The 22,353-nt window shown below is 39.5% G+C and overlaps 1 protein-coding gene and 1 pseudogene across 1 annotated transcript; both read right to left on the bottom strand.

The window, feature by feature from the left end:
* Window positions 1–3,025: 3,025 nt before the first annotated feature.
* Window positions 3,026–5,376, bottom strand: LOC147760012 (zinc finger MYM-type protein 3-like; annotated as a pseudogene).
* A 3,075-nt stretch (window positions 5,377–8,451) lies between these two features.
* LOC106175227 (uncharacterized) lies at window positions 8,452–14,728 on the bottom strand. Its single transcript, XM_086996287.1, has 3 exons — window positions 14,600–14,728; window positions 10,510–10,895; window positions 8,452–10,091 (listed from the first exon to the last, which is right to left on the bottom strand). Exons 1-3 carry the CDS (start codon window positions 14,726–14,728, stop codon window positions 9,209–9,211), a joined length of 1,398 nt encoding a protein of 465 aa, XP_086852413.1. The 3' UTR covers window positions 8,452–9,208.
* Between the last annotated feature and the right edge of the window lie 7,625 nt (window positions 14,729–22,353).

The raw sequence follows: 22,353 nt of genomic DNA on the forward strand, positions 1-22,353 counted from the left end.
CTGCATTGTGCTTCCACCTATTGGCCAAATGGTGTACTACTTGTGAAAATGGAAATTCGTGCATCAAACTTTTCACAAAGATAAAAAATGGCGCATTTAGGGGGTCAGGGGGAGGGCACTCACCCCCCCCCCCTTCGGTTTCAGAAAACACACACACACACACACACACACACACCAATATATCCCTCGTGTAATTATAATATTGACTAGCTGAATCTTAGGGCGTATTCCCAGAGCTTTTAGATCGATCTATCCCCGTGGGGAGTCTCACTAGATTACTGTCAGATAATCCGGCTTAAATGTCCGTCCCGCCTACTACAAGCTGTAAGGTTGTAATTAACTTTCGTGCCCGCTCGGCTGACAGCTATTTAGCGTGAACCCCCAGGGAGTTAGGTTGATCTAAAGTAGATCGATCTAATCTCTGGGAATGGGGTCTTAATTCTAAACAGTAACAAATGGCACAGTTTGCCCTCCAAAGCACCAAATATTTTGGAGGCCCAATAGCAAACCCCGAACGCAACACCAATGGGGCCAAGGGTAGACTTTGTAGTGAAAGACTGTCATTCCTAAAAAAAAGTAATAATAATAATCAGATAACTAAACCCCCCCCCCCCCCCCAACAGTCAAATTAGCCTGTATCCACCCGTGTCATACCAGCTGTAAACAGCTTTCAGAAGTCAAGTATGGTGTTTTCTCTGCGGAATTATTTGCCACACATGTTTTTCTCAAAATTCGCATCGTCACAATTGCTTGAATGGAAAGCGCAACAGCTTTGAAACACTTTCGAACGTTTTGTAATGATTCCCTCTTCCGGGGGGTATGCTAAAACCGTCCAGACGTGATACGCTGTAATAGGAATGCAATTCCTAGGAATGGAAGGAATCGAATTCAAGCAAGTCCACTGAAATTTTTGTTGTTAGGAATCATTTCTAAAAATTGGTGTTTAACTATAAGAGGAACTCGTAACAACGATGACGGGCGGATCAAACAAAGCACAGACGGCTGCTTGCACGGCACGACTGCCTAAAAAAAGGTTCCTGGCTCATAATTAGAGTAGGTAGGACTTATATTACTGTCGGACTTTTATTCCTGTTACACCTATGACAGTAATAAAAGTCCGGCCAGTTGAATGTCCTATCCTTAGGCAATAATATGGTTAAATGATAAAACTATAAATGTATATGAAATCCTTCTGGTGAGCCATAAATCAGACAAAAAATGAGAGGTTTGCAACTTCAGCTCGTCTCTGTAGTGGTTAACGTGCAAGACCACAAGGTAAGAATTCATGAATCGTTCTGTTACATCTATGGGTTCGAGACCTACCTTTGACATAACCTTACCCCCCTTCCCCTTATTTATTACTTGTAGCAAAATGTGTAATGGTGTTTTTAATGTCTAACATGTGTTCGAAATTCCGTGCTCATTACATTTACAACTTTTTTGTTTTGTCTTTTAGTTGTCAAAGCACCAAAATAACAAAGGGTTTTTACAGAACATTATATACATATATTGCAATTTTCAATTTTTAAACTGGCTTGATATGTCTTAAATCTCAGCCCATACTTTCCATCGAGTTTGAGTTTTTTTTTTTTTTTTTAATTTCAGCGAGTGTAAACCGAAAAATAAATCTAAGAACGGAGATCCCGCGTTTTGTGTAAAGTGACTTTTCTCTTAGGAATAAGGTTTTGAAAAAAAGAGAGGGAGAAAAAATAAGAATTTCGTCGCAAAACACAAAAGGTACACCCCAGTAGAAAAGGACTTGAAATAATATACACTGTACATATACCTCAAAGGATGAAAATAAGGGATGCCTTTGGATGGTGCCTTATTTTGTTAAAAAAATATCAGGCAAACCAGGCTCATACATATTGTGCAATGAGGGAGGAGTACGCCAAAAATATGCGTTAACAAGTCAAAATTTGCGTTTACTAGATGAAAAATACACATAAAATAAATAAATTGTTTTTGTTTCTTCATTTTAAAATATGCATATAAACTGCCTATCGGAAAACATTGTAAAATATAAAGATAAAATGTCATATAAATAGAATAAAGCAAACGTTTATTATATCTTTAAAACTAGTATGTCTCTATATCTATGTATTCATGTCATTTCTTAGTGTAAACTACATAGGACATGCGTTACTAAAATGTTAGTAACGCACGTCCCATTAGGACGTGCATTACTATACGTAGGACTTGCATTACTTGGGAGCCTTCGTCCTACGGACATTGAATCCTAGTAACGTATGTCCTAGGACTTCCATTTCTAGCAATGCATTTCCTAGGACTTGCATTCCCAGGACTTAGTGTCCGGACGGACTTGCGTTATTAGGACGTGCTATCCTGCCACACCGGCCCCGGAATCAGGAAGCCGCGAAAATGAATATATCGTGGGTCCAGGAAAATTACCTTTTGCATAAAAACGGTATACTTAAGAATAAATAATCGATTTGAGAACAATTTATTGCTGGTCATTATCATAAAATCTGCGTCGTCAATAATATGTCCTTTCTCTTCACTAAAAAGTCTTTAAGATTATGCTTAGGCGGGGATAGTCATTGATCTCTATGTTTTACCAGCTACGCCACAGATCATGGATGTCATACTGCCCTTTCATCAACAAGTCCTATCTTCTATCAGCAAGAAGTTTTTTTTTTTTTAAGTAACCTCGGCACTATTGCTTTACCTAAACATACATTTTGTTTTTATGCCCCCTCCCTTTTTGGGCCCCTGCCTATCAAGACTGTTTGTATGGCCATATACATACCACGGGGCTGATATCTAAACAAAAGGATTGCAGGGACTGATATCATTGTTACTGCCCAACCAACCGCATGGTTAAGTTCACACAAACAATGCTGTTAACTCGACCCGCTATCAAAAAGTGCTCGCTTTCGCTCGCACTTTATGATAGCGTGTCTCATGGTGACTCGGTAAAATCCTCGAAAAAAATCTCGCTTTTTTTCTCGAATTTTACATTAATAGTCACTGAAAACAGAAAAACAAGAAGGAAACAACGTCAGGCATTTAATTTATATTTTAATGAAATTGGAAATTGCAATTCTGAAATACAACCGGCTGATTTGTTAAATCGATAAGTCTACTCAAAGAAGAATCTGTTTGTGTTACACTTTCATCACTGACGTCTGTCTGAGTGCGTATTTTCGGCGGCGTCGGACCATCATCACTCCCGTCAAGGATTCTGCTGATGTGTTGTTCCTGTTGTTCAGACGGCCGTTTACATGAACGAACGCCTAGAAACATATCCGAAAGAAACGAAATAATACTAAAGGATAATATACTGGTAAAATATGAGCCCCTTTCCCTTATAAATGAGTAAATGAAAATAACATCACAATTGATTGTAACCACAGTGCATGTTGTAAAATCTGTGCATAAACTCATTAGTACTATAAAATAAAATAATACTTAAAAAGACATGGGGAGTGGGGATCTTCGTGGCAAAATGAATTTGCCTGGAGTCTAGGCCTACAGCAGTTGAGAGACAATTAAGAATTAATCTAAATTATTGTGAAATTTTAGATTAATACAAAACAGTTACACGCACTTAAATTTTGCTGTCTATGTATGGTATTGATGATATTTACCTTCGACTGAACGATGCCCTGTTTTGGTCATAATTAGCTGCTCATCGACACCTCTCCGAAAGAGACGCGTCGCAGTAGTTGCCCGCAGAGAGTGGTTGGTGTAGAATCCTTTCAGGCCAGCCTTTTCACACGTTTCTCGGGTGAAGTTTGACAGGGTATTCACACCAATCGGCTGTCGACTAAACCATACGTTTTCCCGCCATTTCTGCAAAGGCTGGAGGTAAAAAGAATCGTCTCTGTTATCTTTGGGGGATAATTCCATATATTTCTTGTAAATCCTTACATGGCATCGCTACGGGCAGTCTGCGTTAGCAAAATGGGTCACTTGCTTTGGTACTAATTTGCGATGTTTTAGGCCACCTTGACACGTTTTAGAGACGTCCTCTGAATATTTCAAATAAGCAATTTCACCTTCAGGTTCGTGGAGCGTAATTTGAGGTGATTTATATCGCAGTCGTCGATGTTCCTGTCCACCTCGTAATCCGAATTTTTTGCCATTCAAATAGTGCAGTGTACGCACGAGTACTTTGGGATTATAGTCGCCCAGCGCTTTCGATGACCACAGCTTGCTTTCATCCTCCAAAGAAATTGCTTGGGCCTTTTTGGTGTTACATCCAAGGCCAGTATGAGAAAGACGTTTCATCTCAGAATCTAATACTTGTCGGAGACCCACAAATTGATCAGAATTTAATAAATCAATCCCTCGCTTCGACTCAGTGCGAATGTAACTCTGCAGTCCCATCACAAGGGACAGGAGTGTCCTTGGAGGATATTCCGTACCGTTCTCTTTTCTCACCTCCAGTATAAATTTGGATATCCAGTACTGAAGTTCCTCGTCAGATAGATTTGTCAGTGGTTTCTTTATTTTATTCCATTTATTAATGGCAATGTCGTTTCCTTGATAACCGTGCAACCGTGTGTTGTTTCGCGCCACTGCCCACTTATTCCATGTATTAAGTGCCCACATGTTACGACGCAACGTGTTCTTAGGTAAGCTTGCTTTTGAGCGCAACTCCATTTCCTCATCTGTTACTGGGATAGCGAACCTTTTACTGCCATTCCCCTCCTAAAAACAGGATAATATCATAAGAAAACGCATTTTGTCAAATATGTCAATTTTCACGTTTTTCGAAAGCAATGAATCTCATCCGTTCAAATGTCAAGGTACAAATGCATTTTGTCGTATAATTATGTAGTGGAAATACATATGGAAAAGATAAACATAAATGAAAAATGTGTATTTTTGTTATACGCACCTTCATCTCAGCCGAGAAAGCCTGCTGCTCCTGCTGCTGCTTCGCGTCTAAATAACACATTTCTGCATTTTGACTTGCGCTTATAAGTTCGTCGTCCGAAATGTCAGAAAATTGTTGCTCAGTTTCATAATGAGATTTCTCTGCCGTTTGACTTGCGCTCACGAGTTCGTCGTCCGATACATCAGAAAACAGCATTTCTGCAATGTCGCTGTCAGCTTTGCCGAAAAATGAATGAGAGTGACTGCCACGTGCGGGAGATGGGCAGGAAACTGCCACGTGCGGGAGATGGGCAGCCAACTTCTCACAGAAAACCACTGACCCATATCTCTGCCAAAGCACACGCAACCACAAACCATTCACACAAATGAAAATAATTGGACGGTGACCACAATTAGACAGAAACTATCGGCGTAAGCGCGGGAAAAGTCCATTCTTTGATATCACCCCATGCGCGGTGATATCAGCGTGTTCTATTCAAAGTTAGGGGGTTTGGGTGAGGAACATGCACGATTTCCCTTAGTATGTATGACAAATAATGCACTGTTACCCCCTCGCCCGATATCCACGATAGCATGCCTCGCTGACGCTCGGCTTGCTATCGTGGATATCGGGCTCGTGGACAGTGCATTATTTACTACATAGTACCCCAGGCATTTGAAATGGCAAAGACTACTCAAAACTAAAACCGACAAGGTGTGAACCACTTCGAACTCTATGACGTCACAGGTGAGGTCGAACGTAATCTCAGTGTAAAACAAAATGAAAATAAAAAAAATCTTAAGTTATCTTAATAGGAACGCTTCGGGTAGGTATATCAATAAAAGCGACTGAACTGGAATTGATTCAGTGGCTTTCCAGCCATAACATCACGTCATACAGTGGCGGGTTTAGATTTGTGGAAAAAACCACACTATTATATATTCCTCTCTAGAGATAAGAAGTTTGACTAGCTGAATCATAGTTCTAAACCGTACCAAAAGGCACCATTTGCTCTCCAAAACACCAAAAAAATTCAGGGCCCTTCGGCGGGCCCCGAACCCGACGCTAATAGTGGCCAGGTCTGTCATTAAAAAAAAACGACCACCCCTTCAAATAATCCTGGATCCAGCCCTGAAAAATCACTTTGTCGAAAAATAATAGATTTGTTTTAGAAATGCCTTTTGGCTCTTGAAACAGGGTGAAGGAACACACAGATGTAATGTAAGATGATGTCAAGAAAGCGTTCCTTTATTGATGAAATAAGGCCACGTACATGTCTTGTACTCCTGTAAAAAGCAGCCTTGATAGTTTTTTTTATTTGATTTATGTCGGTGATTTTCATCAACTTGGGTTTATTATTATTATTATTATTACAGACTTGACATTTAATATGGAATATTTAAGTTTCTAAGGTAAACCTTGATAAAAATGCGTTCTTTTTTTAAAAAACTCAGACCTCATATCAGATATCTGACTAGAGAAGCATTTAGTCAGGTGTGTCGCTAACAATTTACTGACTACTATGTCTGTTGTACTGTTGCATTGTGTAGTATGCAGTAATTTAATTGGGTAGTGCTCCTTTGGAAAGGCCAAAGCTTGGCTTTGGCGAAGCATGGTTCTGTCAAAGAAGTATCCATATTTCGGCAACTACTGCATCTAAGAATTTGAATTTTTGCATGCAAGCGGTCGGTTTTGCAGTGTGTAAAATGAGTTAAGCAATGTTCTACAAAATTGTTAATTTATGCCAGAATGGAGCGAAATAGACAGACATTGCCAGACAGATTACTGTGTCACACAGAATGGTCCGTACATTTTAATAGAGTTATGCCAAATCTGATGTACCTACACAGAGGCCACGCCCATTGTATCAAAATCTTACCACCAGGGTACAGGACTCACTGTCCTTCCAGATATGCTGCTGCAACTAAACAAAATCCACCCAGTCCGTTCAGAATGAGGGGCAAATTGTCACCAAAACGCGTTTCTCAAGACTCTTAGAGAACACCAACCTGGTTTCAGCAGGTTAGGATACCAGACGACCTCTGAGGAAGCCACTGTAAACAGCAAAACAGCGTCGTCTGATTCTCTAGTGAATTGGAGCCATGGCCGTTTCTGGGTAGAACACTGAAACTGCGAGGCTTTCTTCATTGCGGTCAGATTTCACCTGTGCCGCTCAACTAGTCAAAACAGAGTTTACATACATCCTGAAGAAGCCTTCGACGGAGTGTGTGCTGCTTCTAAAGTGACTAGGGTCATTGACAGCGTTAGTATTTGGAGTGGATAGCACATTGGTCCCAAAACACCAATGGTAGTGCTCGGTGAAAACCTGAACCAGATCAAATAAAGGAATAATCTGGAAATTAATGTGTTTTCATTTGATAGGGGGCACCTTAGGAACAATTTTAGGTTGCACGATGAGATTGCTGGTTCACACAGAGCACTTTAAATAGCAGGTAACTTACAGAACCAAGGGAATGAGCAGTTACCTTGGTCATCAAAATCGCCATTTTTAATCACATAGACAATATGTGGGTAGGTCATTACTCGCCGAATCAACGGCCTGTATGCCCTACAACAAAACGGAACCAAATTGAACAAGTTCTGACCGTTGCCTGGAATTTTATTTCAGACTAAACTCTAAAAACCTATCCCAAGGAATGCCTTGCCGCTTGAAAGCTCTGGTAGCGGCCAGATGAAGTCAGGTATAACAGCAACTGTTGCTGTGACTAGACACTGACATGAGGGTCCTTTGTGGGGCGTGTAACTCTTTTAAAGACAATGATTTGGAAAATATGGAGATCCAAAATATCGCTTTCAATAGTTGTCGTATGACTTAGAATAGGCAATGTATTTTTGTTTGCTTCACTGGCGAATTCAATTAATGAACTGACATCACAATGACATCAAAGAGATTATTAAAAGTTATTAAAACACGATTTCAATCCTTATTTTCATTTATCAGTCAGCAAAACAGGAAAAAAGTAATGAATTATGCTTTGGAAAAAATATTCCATATTAAATGTCAAGTCAGTATTATTATTATTATTATTATTATTATTATTATTATTATTATTATTATTGACGACGTTAACTGACATGCAAGTCTGAAGGAAAATATGAAAATCTTCTCGTTAGTATCAAGAAACCCGCCCTACCCTTCGTAACCCCCACACATTCAACACATCGCGCTCAACATCGAAAATCGTTTACTATTGTTTTCATTCTTTTCAAGACTCCACCGCCATATTGATTGGTTTAAATTATTCATGTTTGTGCTCATACATTCGGATAATCGATTCTGCCGTTCGACACAATTATTTCTTCTGAGATGCAATAACTTCTCTATAACTCAACACCTCATAACTGGAATAATTATCATCTCGAATAAATGTTATGGAGCGATCTTTTGTGTTTTTCTTGAAATTAAAATGATTACTGCTTGGACCGAATGTTCACGGAACTCTAGTAGATATTCGGAACCCATATTGCCCGAGTTCTGCATGCTGTACAATGTTTTCAAAGATCGTACGTCAGACACCGACATGTACTTTTAACCACACTGTCCTTGGAACAGCGGCTGCACTATAAATATGTAAATAAATAAATAAATAACGTAACTTAAAAAGACGTGGAGCTTTAATCTTGTGAACGAAATACTAACAACTGTGTTCAACCACACCCACAGAGAATGTATGAATGTGAGGTTAACAAATTCTTTTTTTCTTTTAAAATGTGAAGTAACCGCACCAACACTGGAACAAAAACCTCACGCCATTTTCATCTGTGTGCACAAGCCCTCAACGTAAATGTTCATTTATTTAACAAGATAACGTTTATTGTTATAGCTTGTTCATGTACAAAGCTCAAATATTTGTGTGTATCCAAGGTACAATATGCTAACTGCGCTGGATTTATGTATAAGCAAATTAAACACGGTCTTAGGGCAGCGTGACAAAGCAAGTCCAATGTCAGGGTGTAAAAGAAATTATATAAAAAAGGAAACAAGGTTTAGGAAAAATATATCTTGGGACAACAGAGAAAAAGGATAAAAACCCGGAACGAGAATGAGAAGCATGTTTGTATGTTGAAATCACGTTTTCCGCAAGTACCCTGTTCCGGTATGGGGGGGGGGGGGGGTACAGAGGAGCTGGGAGTGCTTAGGGCACTATGAGATTTGAATCCCGTCCTGGGTGTATGGTATAAGTTCCCTTCCTTTTATAGTCTGATATTTAAAAGATATTGTTCCCAACACACAGTTATACAACAATGGTACATTTCCTCAAAATTGCTGAGTTGTAATAATGTTCACCGAAACAATTGTCAAAAATGGTGACGAAAAAAGAAATAATAATAATAATAAACTCAGGGGTTCATTTTATCAGTTATATTCCTTCTATTTTGCCATCTTTCCGCCTCCTTTCTTTCTTGACGCTTTTTCTTAATCGCTTCCAGTTTCGCTTTCAGTTTGTCTTGTTTGGGATCGTGTACTGTAGCCTGACTCTGCAGGGGGTGCTCTGCTGGGGGCGGCTTGTTGTCAAACGCTTTCTTTATCTTTATCTCGATATCTTCGGGTATAACCGTGTCTGCTACCTTGCGTCTGTAATTCTTGGTAAGAGCCAGCGGTAGAGGATGTTCTTCGAGTATGGACGCCAGGGCTGGGTCTGGCTTTCTTCTGTTATCTTGTGGTCTCGCGCCCGCACGAGATCTGGCGCTCATTCGAGAATTCCGTCCCGCTGCAGACGGCGGACGCAGACCAAGCTTCACTTCCTTGTCGCGTCTCTTGGACGCCGACCTGAAGGCGGACCTCATATTGAACGCGTCTTGGTCAATGGCGCTCTCCGGTCGGATCGGTTTCGGTTTCGGTTTCGGTTTGGGCATGATTGGCTCCTTTAACTTGGCTATGCTGACTGGGGTATCTTTCTGCGATGGATGTGACCAGGAGTTTGACCGAGGACGGCTTTCCATCTCATCATATGGTTTACTAAATGCACTGAAATATTTCTTAAGACATCCCTCCACGTGCGCCTGGTCCACACGCTTGCGTTTATTTTGTTTCAGTTTTAAGGCAAGTTCGGCCAGTCTGTTGCGCTCATCTTCTAGCGTCTTTAAGTATTCTGCCTGTTTTTTCTCCCTTTCTTCCTTTTCTTTTAGTTTTCTCTTCTGGAGAAAATTGAGTTTTTTCTTCTTTTTCTTTTTCGGTGGCGGCAGTCCTGCGTTCTTCCTCTTCCAGGCCTTGATCACAAATCTACAAAGATGACAATAATGCTTCGATGAACTTCAGATAATAAGGGTGACATTATTTCATTTTATGATTAAAGTTAATTTGTAGACATGAACACTTCTTCATGACTCATATTGGTTTTAACATTCAACAACACACTTCCGGTATATATGTAAAAGAGTTATAAAATGGCAAGCTCATTGTATGGTTTGTTTTAAAATTATTAATATACATTGTATCGCAATGTAATGTTATCTACCCTTTTTAAGAGAAGATTCGATTAAATAGTAACGTTTCCTATACTTCAGAACTCAGTCTAGCCTGACCCCCCTACCCCCACCCCCCACCACCACCACCCCCCACCACCACCACCCCGGAACCCTCTCTAACCCATTCCAGGGTTTTATTTCCTTTCACAAAATAACAATATTTCCTTACGTACCGAAGCTCAAACAAAATCAGGCCAATCACATACACCAGCGCCGCCCCGATGTAGACGAAACAAAACAGCGGGATGATGACGTAGTTAGCCAGGTTGGCCTTCTTGTCTGCCATCATCCAATCATAGGCCGGTTGAAACCACGCCATCCAATCAGGGAGGTCCGAGGCCACTGTTGTCGTCACTTCCTGTGTGGTGGTCTGGACTGCTGACGTCATAGTGGTCAGGGCAGACGCTATCATTGTAGTCACCACTGACGTGGTCAAACCGTCCGTGGTCATTGTGAGATTACTGGACAGGGTTGTGAGGTTGTCGGCCATTGAGGTGGTGGTAAGGTTCGCCATGATTGATGACCACGTGATAGTCACGTGATGGTTATCTGTTAGTGTCTGGAAACATAAATAATAATAATAATAATATTTATCTAATCTTTGAAAAGGTAATAGAAGGAGGTCTTTCTGTAGTATACCTAATATTCAGAAACATGTCCAAAAAAGTTTTAACATCTAGTGTACGGTGTAGTAGTATTTACAGGCCTACCCATGCATTATGCCTGCCTCTGTCCCAATTAGCGGAGTTGACCAAGATTGAGAAAAATGGAGAACACTGCATCACACACGTGTTAGATTCAACTGCAAAACGGCAACTGTACTCTAGGACGGATTTGTTTATCAGTGTTTTTTTTTCCATATTCACGTGTTTAACGCATAAAAGCCTAGGTCCCAACGAGTAATTGGTGAAAAGTTTCTACGTGCTGTTTGCGTCCTCCAAAAGTCGCACGATGGACGTGCTCCTCACTCACGAACTCCCACGTTTTCCCCAATTTTTTGGCCGTAGACCACACCTAGCAGCCTTTACGTTCGGTTGGGACCTAGGCTTTACCCAATGGTAGATGTTACACCTAGTTATAAGTCTTATCCACAGCAACGCAATATCCTTGCGACAATAACCAGCAGCGAGTTTGTTATTTGTTTCTACTCTAGTCAGCGTCTATTCCTTAACTGGCGTCTAATAACTTGTGAAATAATTAGCAAACAAATCTCCAAGAGCAGCCATAATTCCCTGTCAACACTTTTCCTGTCAACTGCCAGAGAACGTTCCGGTCACTAATTGTTCTGATCCGCCATCTTTGTGCCTCGGAATCCAACCCCAATCCAGAGTGACCAGAAGACAGAATAAAGCCTTGGATAGAGACTTAATTAACTCTCGTTACTTATAAACACTCACCTTAGCTGTGCTGTTTAAGAGATTTATTTCATCTTTCACAACTTTTCCTTAACATACTGTAGTCTTTCCTTTGTCACCACCCAAAACGTCCCTAAACTACAGACCAAGTGAACCGATTATTTGCCTTGTCGCCTGACAGCAGAGCTAAGCTGTTTATATCATTGTAGCAACCGACCCCATACAACACAGCAGTGCTGCGTATCACCTTTTGTTTAGATTCGATAATCGATACAAGAAGCCCTATACGCTAAGCGGCCAACAACAAGCGTAGGATAGTTTACAGTGTGTATGGATATACGTTTTGGGGAAGATCAATAAAGTATGCTACTTGTCTATGGAGTGTATGGCATTAAGGTATTGATTCGATAATCGAAAATTATTGATTTGTTATAATTATGCACATACAGGCTACATTGGTCTCGTAAATGGCATCTTTTCTATATCTAGAAATAATCAGATTATATTACCATTGTGTTTAGAAGATAGAGTCAACATGGTGTCACTGAGGGGAGAGGATCTGATACACATGTAGAATGAATTTCGGAATGTGAAGTGAATTTTTTATTAATATTGAAACATGATAAAAATATTTCCATTGCGTGTTGTGAAGAATTTTTAAAAGGAAAAAGTTTTAAAATAATTTTTAAAAGAAAAAAAGCAAAATTTGAAATATTGCACCAAGCACAAATAACGAAATTATTTGGAGCTTCACCATCTTAGCGCAAAGGAAATGCAGCAGTTGGCTACTCCCTGTCAGTGATTGTGCTAGATGTGACCACGTTCACTGTCACACCTACCGCAATCTCACCCACTGACACCAGCTAAGTCAAGGATTTTCATGTCGATCTCCTTCCTGTGTGTACAGGGAAAAGACCATGATGTCACATCCTTCAAACGAGAATTCCTTCTTCTGAAAAATACGTGTTGCTATGGTAATGGAAAACATTGTTTTATTGACAAGTTTTGTAAAATCGAGAAATTTGGGTTACCTTAAAATCGACGGATTTTGATGCCGTATCTCCAACCCTCTAAATTATGTACTGGGAACATATCGCAAATAGACCATCGTTTAAGATTTAATGAGGTAGTTTTACATTTTTCCAAACTTTTCAGCCTATGAAGATTTTGCGAGAGGGGGATGAAATGACACTGGACAAGGTTGGCAGCTACATGTAGTTTAAAATATGTGTCGCTAACCTTAAGTCCATCTGTGGTGTTTAAAGTCTTGGTTTTCCTCGTCATTATCATTTTTTAAAAGTATTCTTTATCACGGGGACTTCGCGGTATGTTCTTTCTTCTTTCATTAACAATTCTATACCAAAGGCTGAACACTTATATTTTATCGAGGCTTAAATGGACACACGTGCACCAAGCCTCATCGAAACGAAAAATAGAGCTTTTTCCACAGAAGACGACACGTGAGAACAAAACCTCCCCACGGAGGATTTGGCAAAGGTTGACATCACATGGACCTTAGAATAGAGAAAACTCATGCGATATCTTACTGTTCACACGGGATACACACGGACCGGTTCTAATCAATACCTAAATCGGTCTCTATCGGTCTAGGTCTAGTGTGAACGCTGACATACCCCACTGTGCTCTGGGGAGGTGCTTGGGTCAGGCATCGGTCAGCTCGACTCGTGAGCGCTCGCTTGATTAGCGCTCGGCGGGGCGCGTGCTTGCGCGTGTTACATGGCCTGTTTATTATGCAATTATAAAGGCTAACGTCCAGATGTGCATTCCAATGTATTTGTATAGCTATGGGGAGTTGGAGCAGGTCTTAGCTTCTTCTGGGAAGTTTTATTTTGAATTGTAACAAGAGATGTTAGGAAGTTATTTGGAATGTTGTGAGTGATATGATAACGGGGTGGATGACGTCATAATCCCCAAACCAAAAACTTTCAACAACTTCCACAATTTCTTTTTTGCATTTTTTTTTTAATTTCTAAACGGACAACGTCTGTGTTTAGTTTGTGGTAGCTAGGGACCATTTCTCACCTACGTCCTATCACCTGGTGAAAATGGGAAAATTATTGAACCCTTGTCTGTGTGTGTGGGGGGGGGGGGGGGGGGGAGGGGGGGGAGCGGATCACCATGGCACAGATTTCTGATCGAATCTACCTCAAACCCCCTGAGGTTTACAGCCAGTGGTATACACACAGCCCTATAACCACTACATATGCTTGGAAAAGTTGACAGAGTCAAGAGGGTCGCTGTCATCCCCAGGGGGTGATAACATCTACACCCAGATAAAACCAGGGCCCAAAATCATGCCAGAAAAACTAGTACTGGCATTTATTGTACATCGCACTGAGACATGGAGTGAGGTATGTTAGAATCAGACTATGTCTTTTTTATTTTGCTATCATTACTCTAGATACTGAGCTCTTCAATCGGTTTGTACATCGATTTGACATTTTGAAGCCTGAATCGGTTTGGATAAGTTTCAAATCATAGCACAGTTTTGAAGTTATGCAAGACATCGACACTTAGACAGTATGTCAGGGGTTAAAACATATGTGGAACATTTGTCAATATTTATAGAAAATAAATTATCTGAAACTTGCCAGCCAGGAGTGCGTCTACTGACCGATTTATTTTACAAATTGAAGACGACTGAAAACAAAAACAAATATACCAAAAAAGATGAGGACCAGTCAGACTTCATCAGGGTATTGAGGTCTGATGAACAAATGTAGGTATTACCACCTATCGAACCACAGGTGTGTCGGTTCAGTCAGGTGCCCCCCCCCCCCCACCCCCCACCCCCCACCCCCTAAGGAATGGAAGATATTTTCTATTGCTATTGACAAATGGAAGTATTTTTGTAAAATAAAAACACAGAACTAAGGAAACTACTCACCATTATCCAGTTGGCGAAATGCCAATACAATGACCGCTGTCCCAGTGAGATAACATGATGTATATAGAAACTTATGATGTAAACAAATATTTTGTAACGCTTCACAGTAGGCCTCAGAGATGCCGCCATTTGTAAATATGCCAAGGATAATAAACACTTGACTCTTGACTGTTATGTAAGTATCTCAAGTGCATTTATTCCAATAGCCATAAAATGCCATAACTTGTCTTGTGAGTTGTTTGTAAACAAACGAATGCACACAGTTACTTCTGCCTGAGTTCTAGTGACAAATTACACAAAACAAGTTGATAGATCCGTATATCATTTATTAACAAATAAATGTAATGGAAATTGAAGCGACGCAGTTTAACAAACTGCGAGAAAAAACGATAATGACGTTGTTTTTGTTTGTATAGAAGGTTCTATTTATTTGAGACCGTCATTGGTGACGCTCGACTGTAACAAACCGCAAATGTCGTGCGAAACAGAAATGCATGGAAAAACAAAAACGTCGTGGATTGATTCATTGGTTCATTTATTTATTCATTTCTTTTCATTGTCCTTGGTTCGTGTTGGTTCGTATATCTAGATGTAGATAATTAGTGAAGGGGCAATTGTAGGGCAGATTATGTCATAGGTTAATTTTGTCAACGTCACTAAATGCCCGGACGTGAGTTTGTTAGGAAAAGCTCTGATGAATAAAACAAATGAATGAATGAGTAAATTGCCCAGTTAGTTAATGATTGTTAAACCAACAGCTTGATAAACCGGTAAATAGATGCTACTCGTTTAATAACGCAGATAAATTACTCCATTTATTAATATTCTGCAAGGGCGTGAGTAAATCCATTAAGTAAACTGCGGACTCATATTCCCGCCGTTATAATCGCTTCCTCGCCTGACTTCTGTTAATGTCTCCTGGGATTAAACATTTCCCACGAACGCATTATTGCATATGTTTGGGTGTCTGAACTCATCTTCGATAGCTGGTGATTAATATGCTTTCTGGGCTGGCACTGTGCCAGCAGGCGGCGATTAAGAGAGGATTAAGAGAGAGGATTAACCGTGATAAATGTATGAAGTTATAACTTTGGCAGCCTTCCATGTTTTGGTCTCGAATCCCAAGGAATGATAAATCCCTGATGAATAAATATTTCTTTCCCGCGGTGGTAAAAAGGTGAGTGGATGAAAAAGGTTAGGAATAAATACATAAAGGTAAATGGATGCTGAGAGTCACGTTTTCAGTAATAATTGAGCATAACAACATTTTTCATTCCATTCACTCTTTTATTAACGCACACGCTTGTCCAGTTACGTGTAAATTTGACCTTGTCTGTGAACTGTTCAAGATTCAATAAATCCATTCTAAATAAAATCGTCAGTAAAGTGGCAAGGAATGGAGAAGGACGTCAGCAATATAATGATGGCATATTACGTACTGTTACGTACTACTCACTCCCGCGGGAACACAGTAACCTTCAAAGAACGTAATCCTATGACGTCACCCATGATCATGACGTCATTGAGAGTTTCTTCCTGGAATTCCATTCGATTCCACTATTGATCCAGACACTATACTCGGCATTCTGAACCAGACTATTCTTGGTAATTGCATTAACAAACTTGGCAGCTTGCCAGCGCTATTTCTGGCTTTACACGTGACGAGAGGCTGAGTCGAATGTTTACAAACATCAGAGAACTGCGCCAGACAAGGTCAGCTGAGGACGTTTTCTTATTTGACCTCTTTGATAATGTTTTTGAACTCTTCTCAACAGCTTGTATTTGCTGCTTGCACTACATGGTGAAGAATCTTAAAATAATTAGTTCTATTTTTATATTTATTCAATTTCTCCATATCATTATGCGCTGACTTAATTAATGGTTTTGGTACGGACTGGAAAAGCACATTATAAGAGTACGGTATGAGTTAAATTGGCCACTGTCAATAGTGAATTATAGCTGGAGAAACAAAAACTCTCCGGGGGCGTTTGGAAGACGGTCGGAATTTTTAAGTTTACATTGATAGGCATCTAATTTTTTCCTGTCGGAAGACGTTAAAAATGGAAAAATGGAGGATGGATTAACAAAGATAATTTGCAAGACAGTCAGAAAATATATCTGGAGCCACTTCTATAATCAGTCATTTCACGGTGTATATCTATATAAAATTAAGCCAAATAAAATGATGAAAAGGGTAAACAAAAACTCCTCAACGGCAGCAGCTATTTGATAAGGAAAAAGTGTAAGGAAAAAAGAGGAGAAAGAGCTTGTCTTTCTCTTTTCATCCCAGCACGTTATCGTGGCATTAGCTCTGAGGGTAAAATGATAGCTGTTTTATCATAGGAACGTTTACATTCTCTGGTTAGAGCCGATATTGAACGCAGTTAAATCGATATTCTGAAGATGAAACATGACTTTTGTCTCATGGGAAAATATATATATCTAATTGTACGTGTAAATAATGAGCAAGGGTAGGGAAGAAATATTTTCTCTGAGTTATCTTTGTTGTGACTGCACATTGTTGAATCTGCTTTGATTTGTGCCCCTTGAGCACAAAATCGATCTATCCTGCAAGTGTAAATGTGTTCTCTTACATACTCAAGGTTTTAACCTTTACTAAAGTGATGTCTTTTATCTTTGAACACCAGGAATTCACGCCTAGGGGCCTCCGTATCACACCCTGTGGCCTCCGTATCACGCACTTATCATGTAGAGTAAGGAAAGAGAAAAAAGAAATAAAAAGAGCTACATTGTACTAATCACAGCTTCTAGGGTAAAGTGATTTTTCTTTTTTCTTTCTTTTTTAACACCCATCTCTTCAGTAAACACTATTTGTACTAGAAGCTGTGTTATATTGGAATTACACCAAAGCATATAATTGTCCCGTTATCACATCATTGAAGCGCAAATGATAACCAAATTTGAAAATGAAAAATGAGAAATTTTTTGGCATAATAAATGATAATAATAAGCCCTGCTAAGTGACCAGTTAACACATACTACTGCATTTAGTTTGTCACACAGTGTCATCTTTTCTTGCGATATGTCTCCATGCGTCACAATCTTTATTTCGCTTTCAAAAGTAAATACCTTTTCAGACGATTCAAACAAAAGTACAGTGAGAAGAATGAATTGTGTGTATGCACATCTCTTTATTCAGTAAGTCACCATTGTCCAGTGCTACAACATTTTGTTCTACAGATTAAATAACTAGACAAATCATGCGCGTGACGACACAGGTACAAGCATGCATGTTTCACGTGAACTCCACGCCACCGTGCTTTATAAATTCTGTGCGTGGAGTAACCTCGCACTTCAAAGTGAGACAAACGTCTGAAAGGTGGCATTGCCACTGTCACGGACCTTTCACCAAGAGAAATATGACATATGACATGATCAAAGCGACGTGGGAAGCGCACCTGTGTATACAGGCCTATACCAGTTGTTTATGGGACTGTCACTTGTGACGGTTCTTCACAGTGCAAAACTAACCTCACTGATGACAAAAATTCCACATGTTGCATTGCACAACCGCCCTTTTTCGGTCACAGAAGAGGTGACGAATTCGAATCAAACACGAAAAAAAAAAAGAAAAAGAAAGAAAGAAAAAACACTTCAATCCCAATAGTTCGAAAATTTTCAGGTTTTGATAACCTAATGACACATTCGGGATCTTTTTAATATAAATCGTTTTAAGACACAATAGAAAAAGTAACAGGTGCATTTTGTGTCCTCAATTACACGTCTGTACACAACCTTCAGTTGCGTGTACTTAATGAGTGATACCACTGAAATTCATAGAAAAAGAGAGAACTCTTTGTTGCTGAATACACTAAGGATGTCGTAAGAAAATACTAAATATCAATTAAAGCTTAAAGCTAACCTTCAATTTTATGTAATGTTAAAGGACCACTTCTGTTGTATAAGAATACTTGAGTGTATTTATTCAATCAATTATAATCGTGTGTTTACGTACCGTACATGTGTGTGTGTCAGAGAGAGAGAGAGAGAGAGAGAGAGAGAGAGAGAGAGAGAGAGAGAGAGAGAGAAATTGCATTCAGGCGTCGACTAAAACACAAGCGGTCTAAATAAAAACTTAAACGCAGCACAGTGTCATGCTGTCAGACCGGTAACCTTCCTGGTTAAAACAATACAAACAATAACATACTGTAGACTTGTTCCATACATGATAAAGTATTGTGACTGCCACCACGATATCAAAGTACATTAGTGCAGATGTTAGTGTGTAACAGCCAGCTGTGATGTATAATCTGTACAGCCAGATATCTTACCTAGAATGACATGTAACAGCCTCTTAAGGCGTGGTCATTTTTGTAATACAAACAGTTATATTTTGGGAAAAAGGTAATAAAGCCTTTATGTGAATTTATTTTCAATATGGAGGAAATTCGTGCCGCTGCCAGTACATAGCTTGTTTGTTAAGAAGGTGCGCGTCTCCCTCTCTCTCTCTCTCTCTCTCTCTCTCTCCTTCGCTCTCTCTCTCTCTCTCTCTCTCTCTCTCTCTCTCTCTCTCTCTCTCAGACACACACGTACGTACATATTGACCTAATCACGTGGTATCACGCCCAGCACGTGACTCTCAGACAGGATTTCCAGACATCAGTAATGACAACCATGTGTAGTAACCAGCCCCGTTCACGAGACCGACGCACACTACTCATCTTATTAATTTTTTTTCATTGGGGGACTGCCTTAAAATCTGCAAAACCAATCCAGACACATATACACCGCCTACTATTCAACAGTTACACGTTTTACCTGCCGACATCACTCCAACAAGCCGTTCATCATTTCACGGTCTAGACCATTCATTTGGTTTCCGCTATCCGGAATTCTGAAGTTCCCGTGTACCTGGGAGAAAAGCTCTAAGGTCTACACGCCTAGCAATCGTGTCATTTCCTTCATTTTACAAATAGTTTGTCAGATTAAGGTTACACAGTACGGCATTGGTAAGTTATAATAATAATAATAATAATAATAATAATAATAATAATAATAAACAATGATTATCCATACAATAATGTTGCAATGTGACATGTTTCCCGCTATGAGAAGATAGTGGAAAAAATTCAGTGGTTTTGGTTTCTGTGCAACAGTAGCACGCGCGCACAGACACACGTGTACACACACTCACACATGCACGCACGCACGCACACGCATACATTCCTATGCAGCACATGCGGTGCACTAGTAACCCACATTTCACTAATATTATAGCCATCAGAAGCGTCCCAGGTGCAGTAATCTCTCTCCACACCTGCTCTCTCTCTCTGTACAGCAGAATTTCCTGACTGGTTCTAAATATCCTCTCTCTGCAGACACCTGCCGGGGTAGATTGAATTAAGACACATGAAGTGCATCAAGGGTCGCTGACTGAATACATACTTCATATTCAATATAGGCCCATAGGATTACATGGTAGTACCTTGTTATAATAAATAATGTAATATGAAAATGAAAATAATAGCATCATTTATGTGTATAGTAATGACAACAACAACAACAACAACAACAATAATAATAATAATAATAGTGATGATGATAACAACATTATTATAATTATTATTTTCATATACTACATATTCTGTGCTTTTGCCGTCTATTCACCCTTTAAGATCTGGAGTTCAACCGATGTCTTTACTTTACGGAGAAGTGAGTAATGAGTCAACAAATCACAAGGACACGGCTTGACATGCCTCCATCGTGAGATTATGACTGATGTGCTTTGACAGCTACTCATCGTCAAGTTTTATGAGCAAATTTTCTACAAGACTTGGACAGATTAATATATTGCTGCTGCAGTGGAGAGCTCACGATACTTGTTATAACCTTTATCTTAAGTCAAAAACACCCTACCGCCAACACACACACACACACACACACACACACACACACACACACACACAAAATCATGCACACACAATCATGCACACACACACACACACACACATACACAATCACACAATTGTTAACGCAATCTTTTGTAAACCAGGGCTCCGTATCTCGAAAGGTTCGCTATGTTGCGCACGTGCGCAAGTGTCTCGATTCCATGGCCCCGTATTTCGAAATAGAATCGGTTATGGAATCGAGACACTAACGCTCGTGCGCAACATAGCGAACCTTTCGAGATACAGAGCCCACATCATCCATAAGCACAGGAAGCAAGAGGTAAAGGAGACCCCCCCATGTCGCTATTCTTTGCTGCCCCTTCACCCCCCCCCTTCTCAACCACACACAAAAACAAACACATAAACAAACACTTAAATGTGCTTCCTATCCACACTTACGTCATGTTTTGTCTTTTTATTTGATATATTACACACGAAGTTACAATTTCAATTACGAGCTTGTCATGAATGAAGGGCATTTAGGTGACAAAAACACACACACGGGAAAAGTGAAACCTACCTGAATTTTGGACAACACACGGTACGCTTTACATAATATTGCAGGGTTATGTCGTCGTTTGCCAAATAAAAACAAGGAGAGAATTTGACATACCTTTATCTCAACGTATTATATACCAATTTTATGACGCAATTTAGGATATGACAACAAGAATTAGGGGACCACGTGTGCGCCACGGTATTTACATCCCAGATCGGATTTCCCCCAAGATTTAAATTATCTTGAGTAGTTTGCTTTAGAATCTTATCTTTAAGGAGTTCTTTTCTTTCGTCACAATATTTTGATATTATCTGCGAAAACCCCCTTATTGGACGGCCGGTTATTTGGTGAATCATATTATACAAATACATATTTAGCGCACCCTTCAATGTTTCGATTTCCAATCTATTTTTCCTTGGGTCTAAATATAGCGTGGTAAAAAAAGAACATTGATATTATCTGCGTAATATCTTATTTACTGGCGGAAATCGTCTACATTTCTACAACATTTGTGAATGGTAAAACATGCTGAACACGTGTATATCTCAGGTACCAGGCTGTGTACCTGTACTAACACATTGCCGGGGGAATTGATATTTGTACCGACATGGAGTTACACTCAGTGTTGATTATCATTGGATTTATTGCCTTTCATTATTATTAATATTATCATCATTATTATTCTTAGCCGTTGCACAAAAGCCTGGGTAGAAGTTTGGCATATAGGCTGTTTTCCATGAAACAAACTTTCTCTCTCACCGTATATAACGAAATACATACACGTATTTCATATTGATTAAAGATCAATACATGTAGGTTTGCATGGGGTATTTTATAATAAAAAGTAATACAAAAATGAAAACAATAACATCGGTGATGTTACCAATGCATCACACCTTCCCTCTCCACGTAAATTATTATTATTATTATTATTATTATTATTATTATTATTATTATTATTATTGTTGTTGTTGTTGTTGTTGTTGTTGTTATCTGCCATGTACACATTTATCTAATAATTTAAACCTTCATTAAACTGTCAGAAACCGTGTTACGTTTTTCTTATAGATGAACATTAATAACTTCCGCTGATGAACAAGAAAACTCGAGTAATCTGCAGGCAGACGCTTAAACAAAAACTAACGTGTGTGTAAAAAAATTCCTATCACGCACTGCACCGCGTGACCAATAAAACACAATCATATGAAATGTCAACACTTGAGTTATCTCGTGAGTCAGATATCAAAGTACAATCAACTGTGATCAAGTACGTTGTAATCGGCGAGTATATTGCATTGTTTGATGGCTGAAACCAGAGGGGGAAACAGAGTGAACCCCCACCCCCT

This window comes from Lingula anatina, chromosome 9 (assembly GCF_051362555.1).
Source record: "Lingula anatina isolate TDL-2025a chromosome 9, LinAna3.0, whole genome shotgun sequence".
In the NCBI taxonomy this organism is placed as follows: Eukaryota; Metazoa; Brachiopoda; class Lingulata; order Lingulida; family Lingulidae; genus Lingula; species Lingula anatina.

Coding starts and splice junctions, on each gene's coding strand:
- LOC106175227 (XM_086996287.1), bottom strand. CDS start 14,728: ATGGCGGCATCTCTGAGGCCTACTGTGAAGCGTTACAAAATATTTGTT. Junction 10,896..14,599: donor ATTTCGCCAACTGGATAATG/GTGAGTAGTTTC, acceptor TTATGTTTCCAG/ACACTAACAGATAACCATCA. Junction 10,092..10,509: donor CTGATTTTGTTTGAGCTTCG/GTACGTAAGGAA, acceptor TCATCTTTGTAG/ATTTGTGATCAAGGCCTGGA.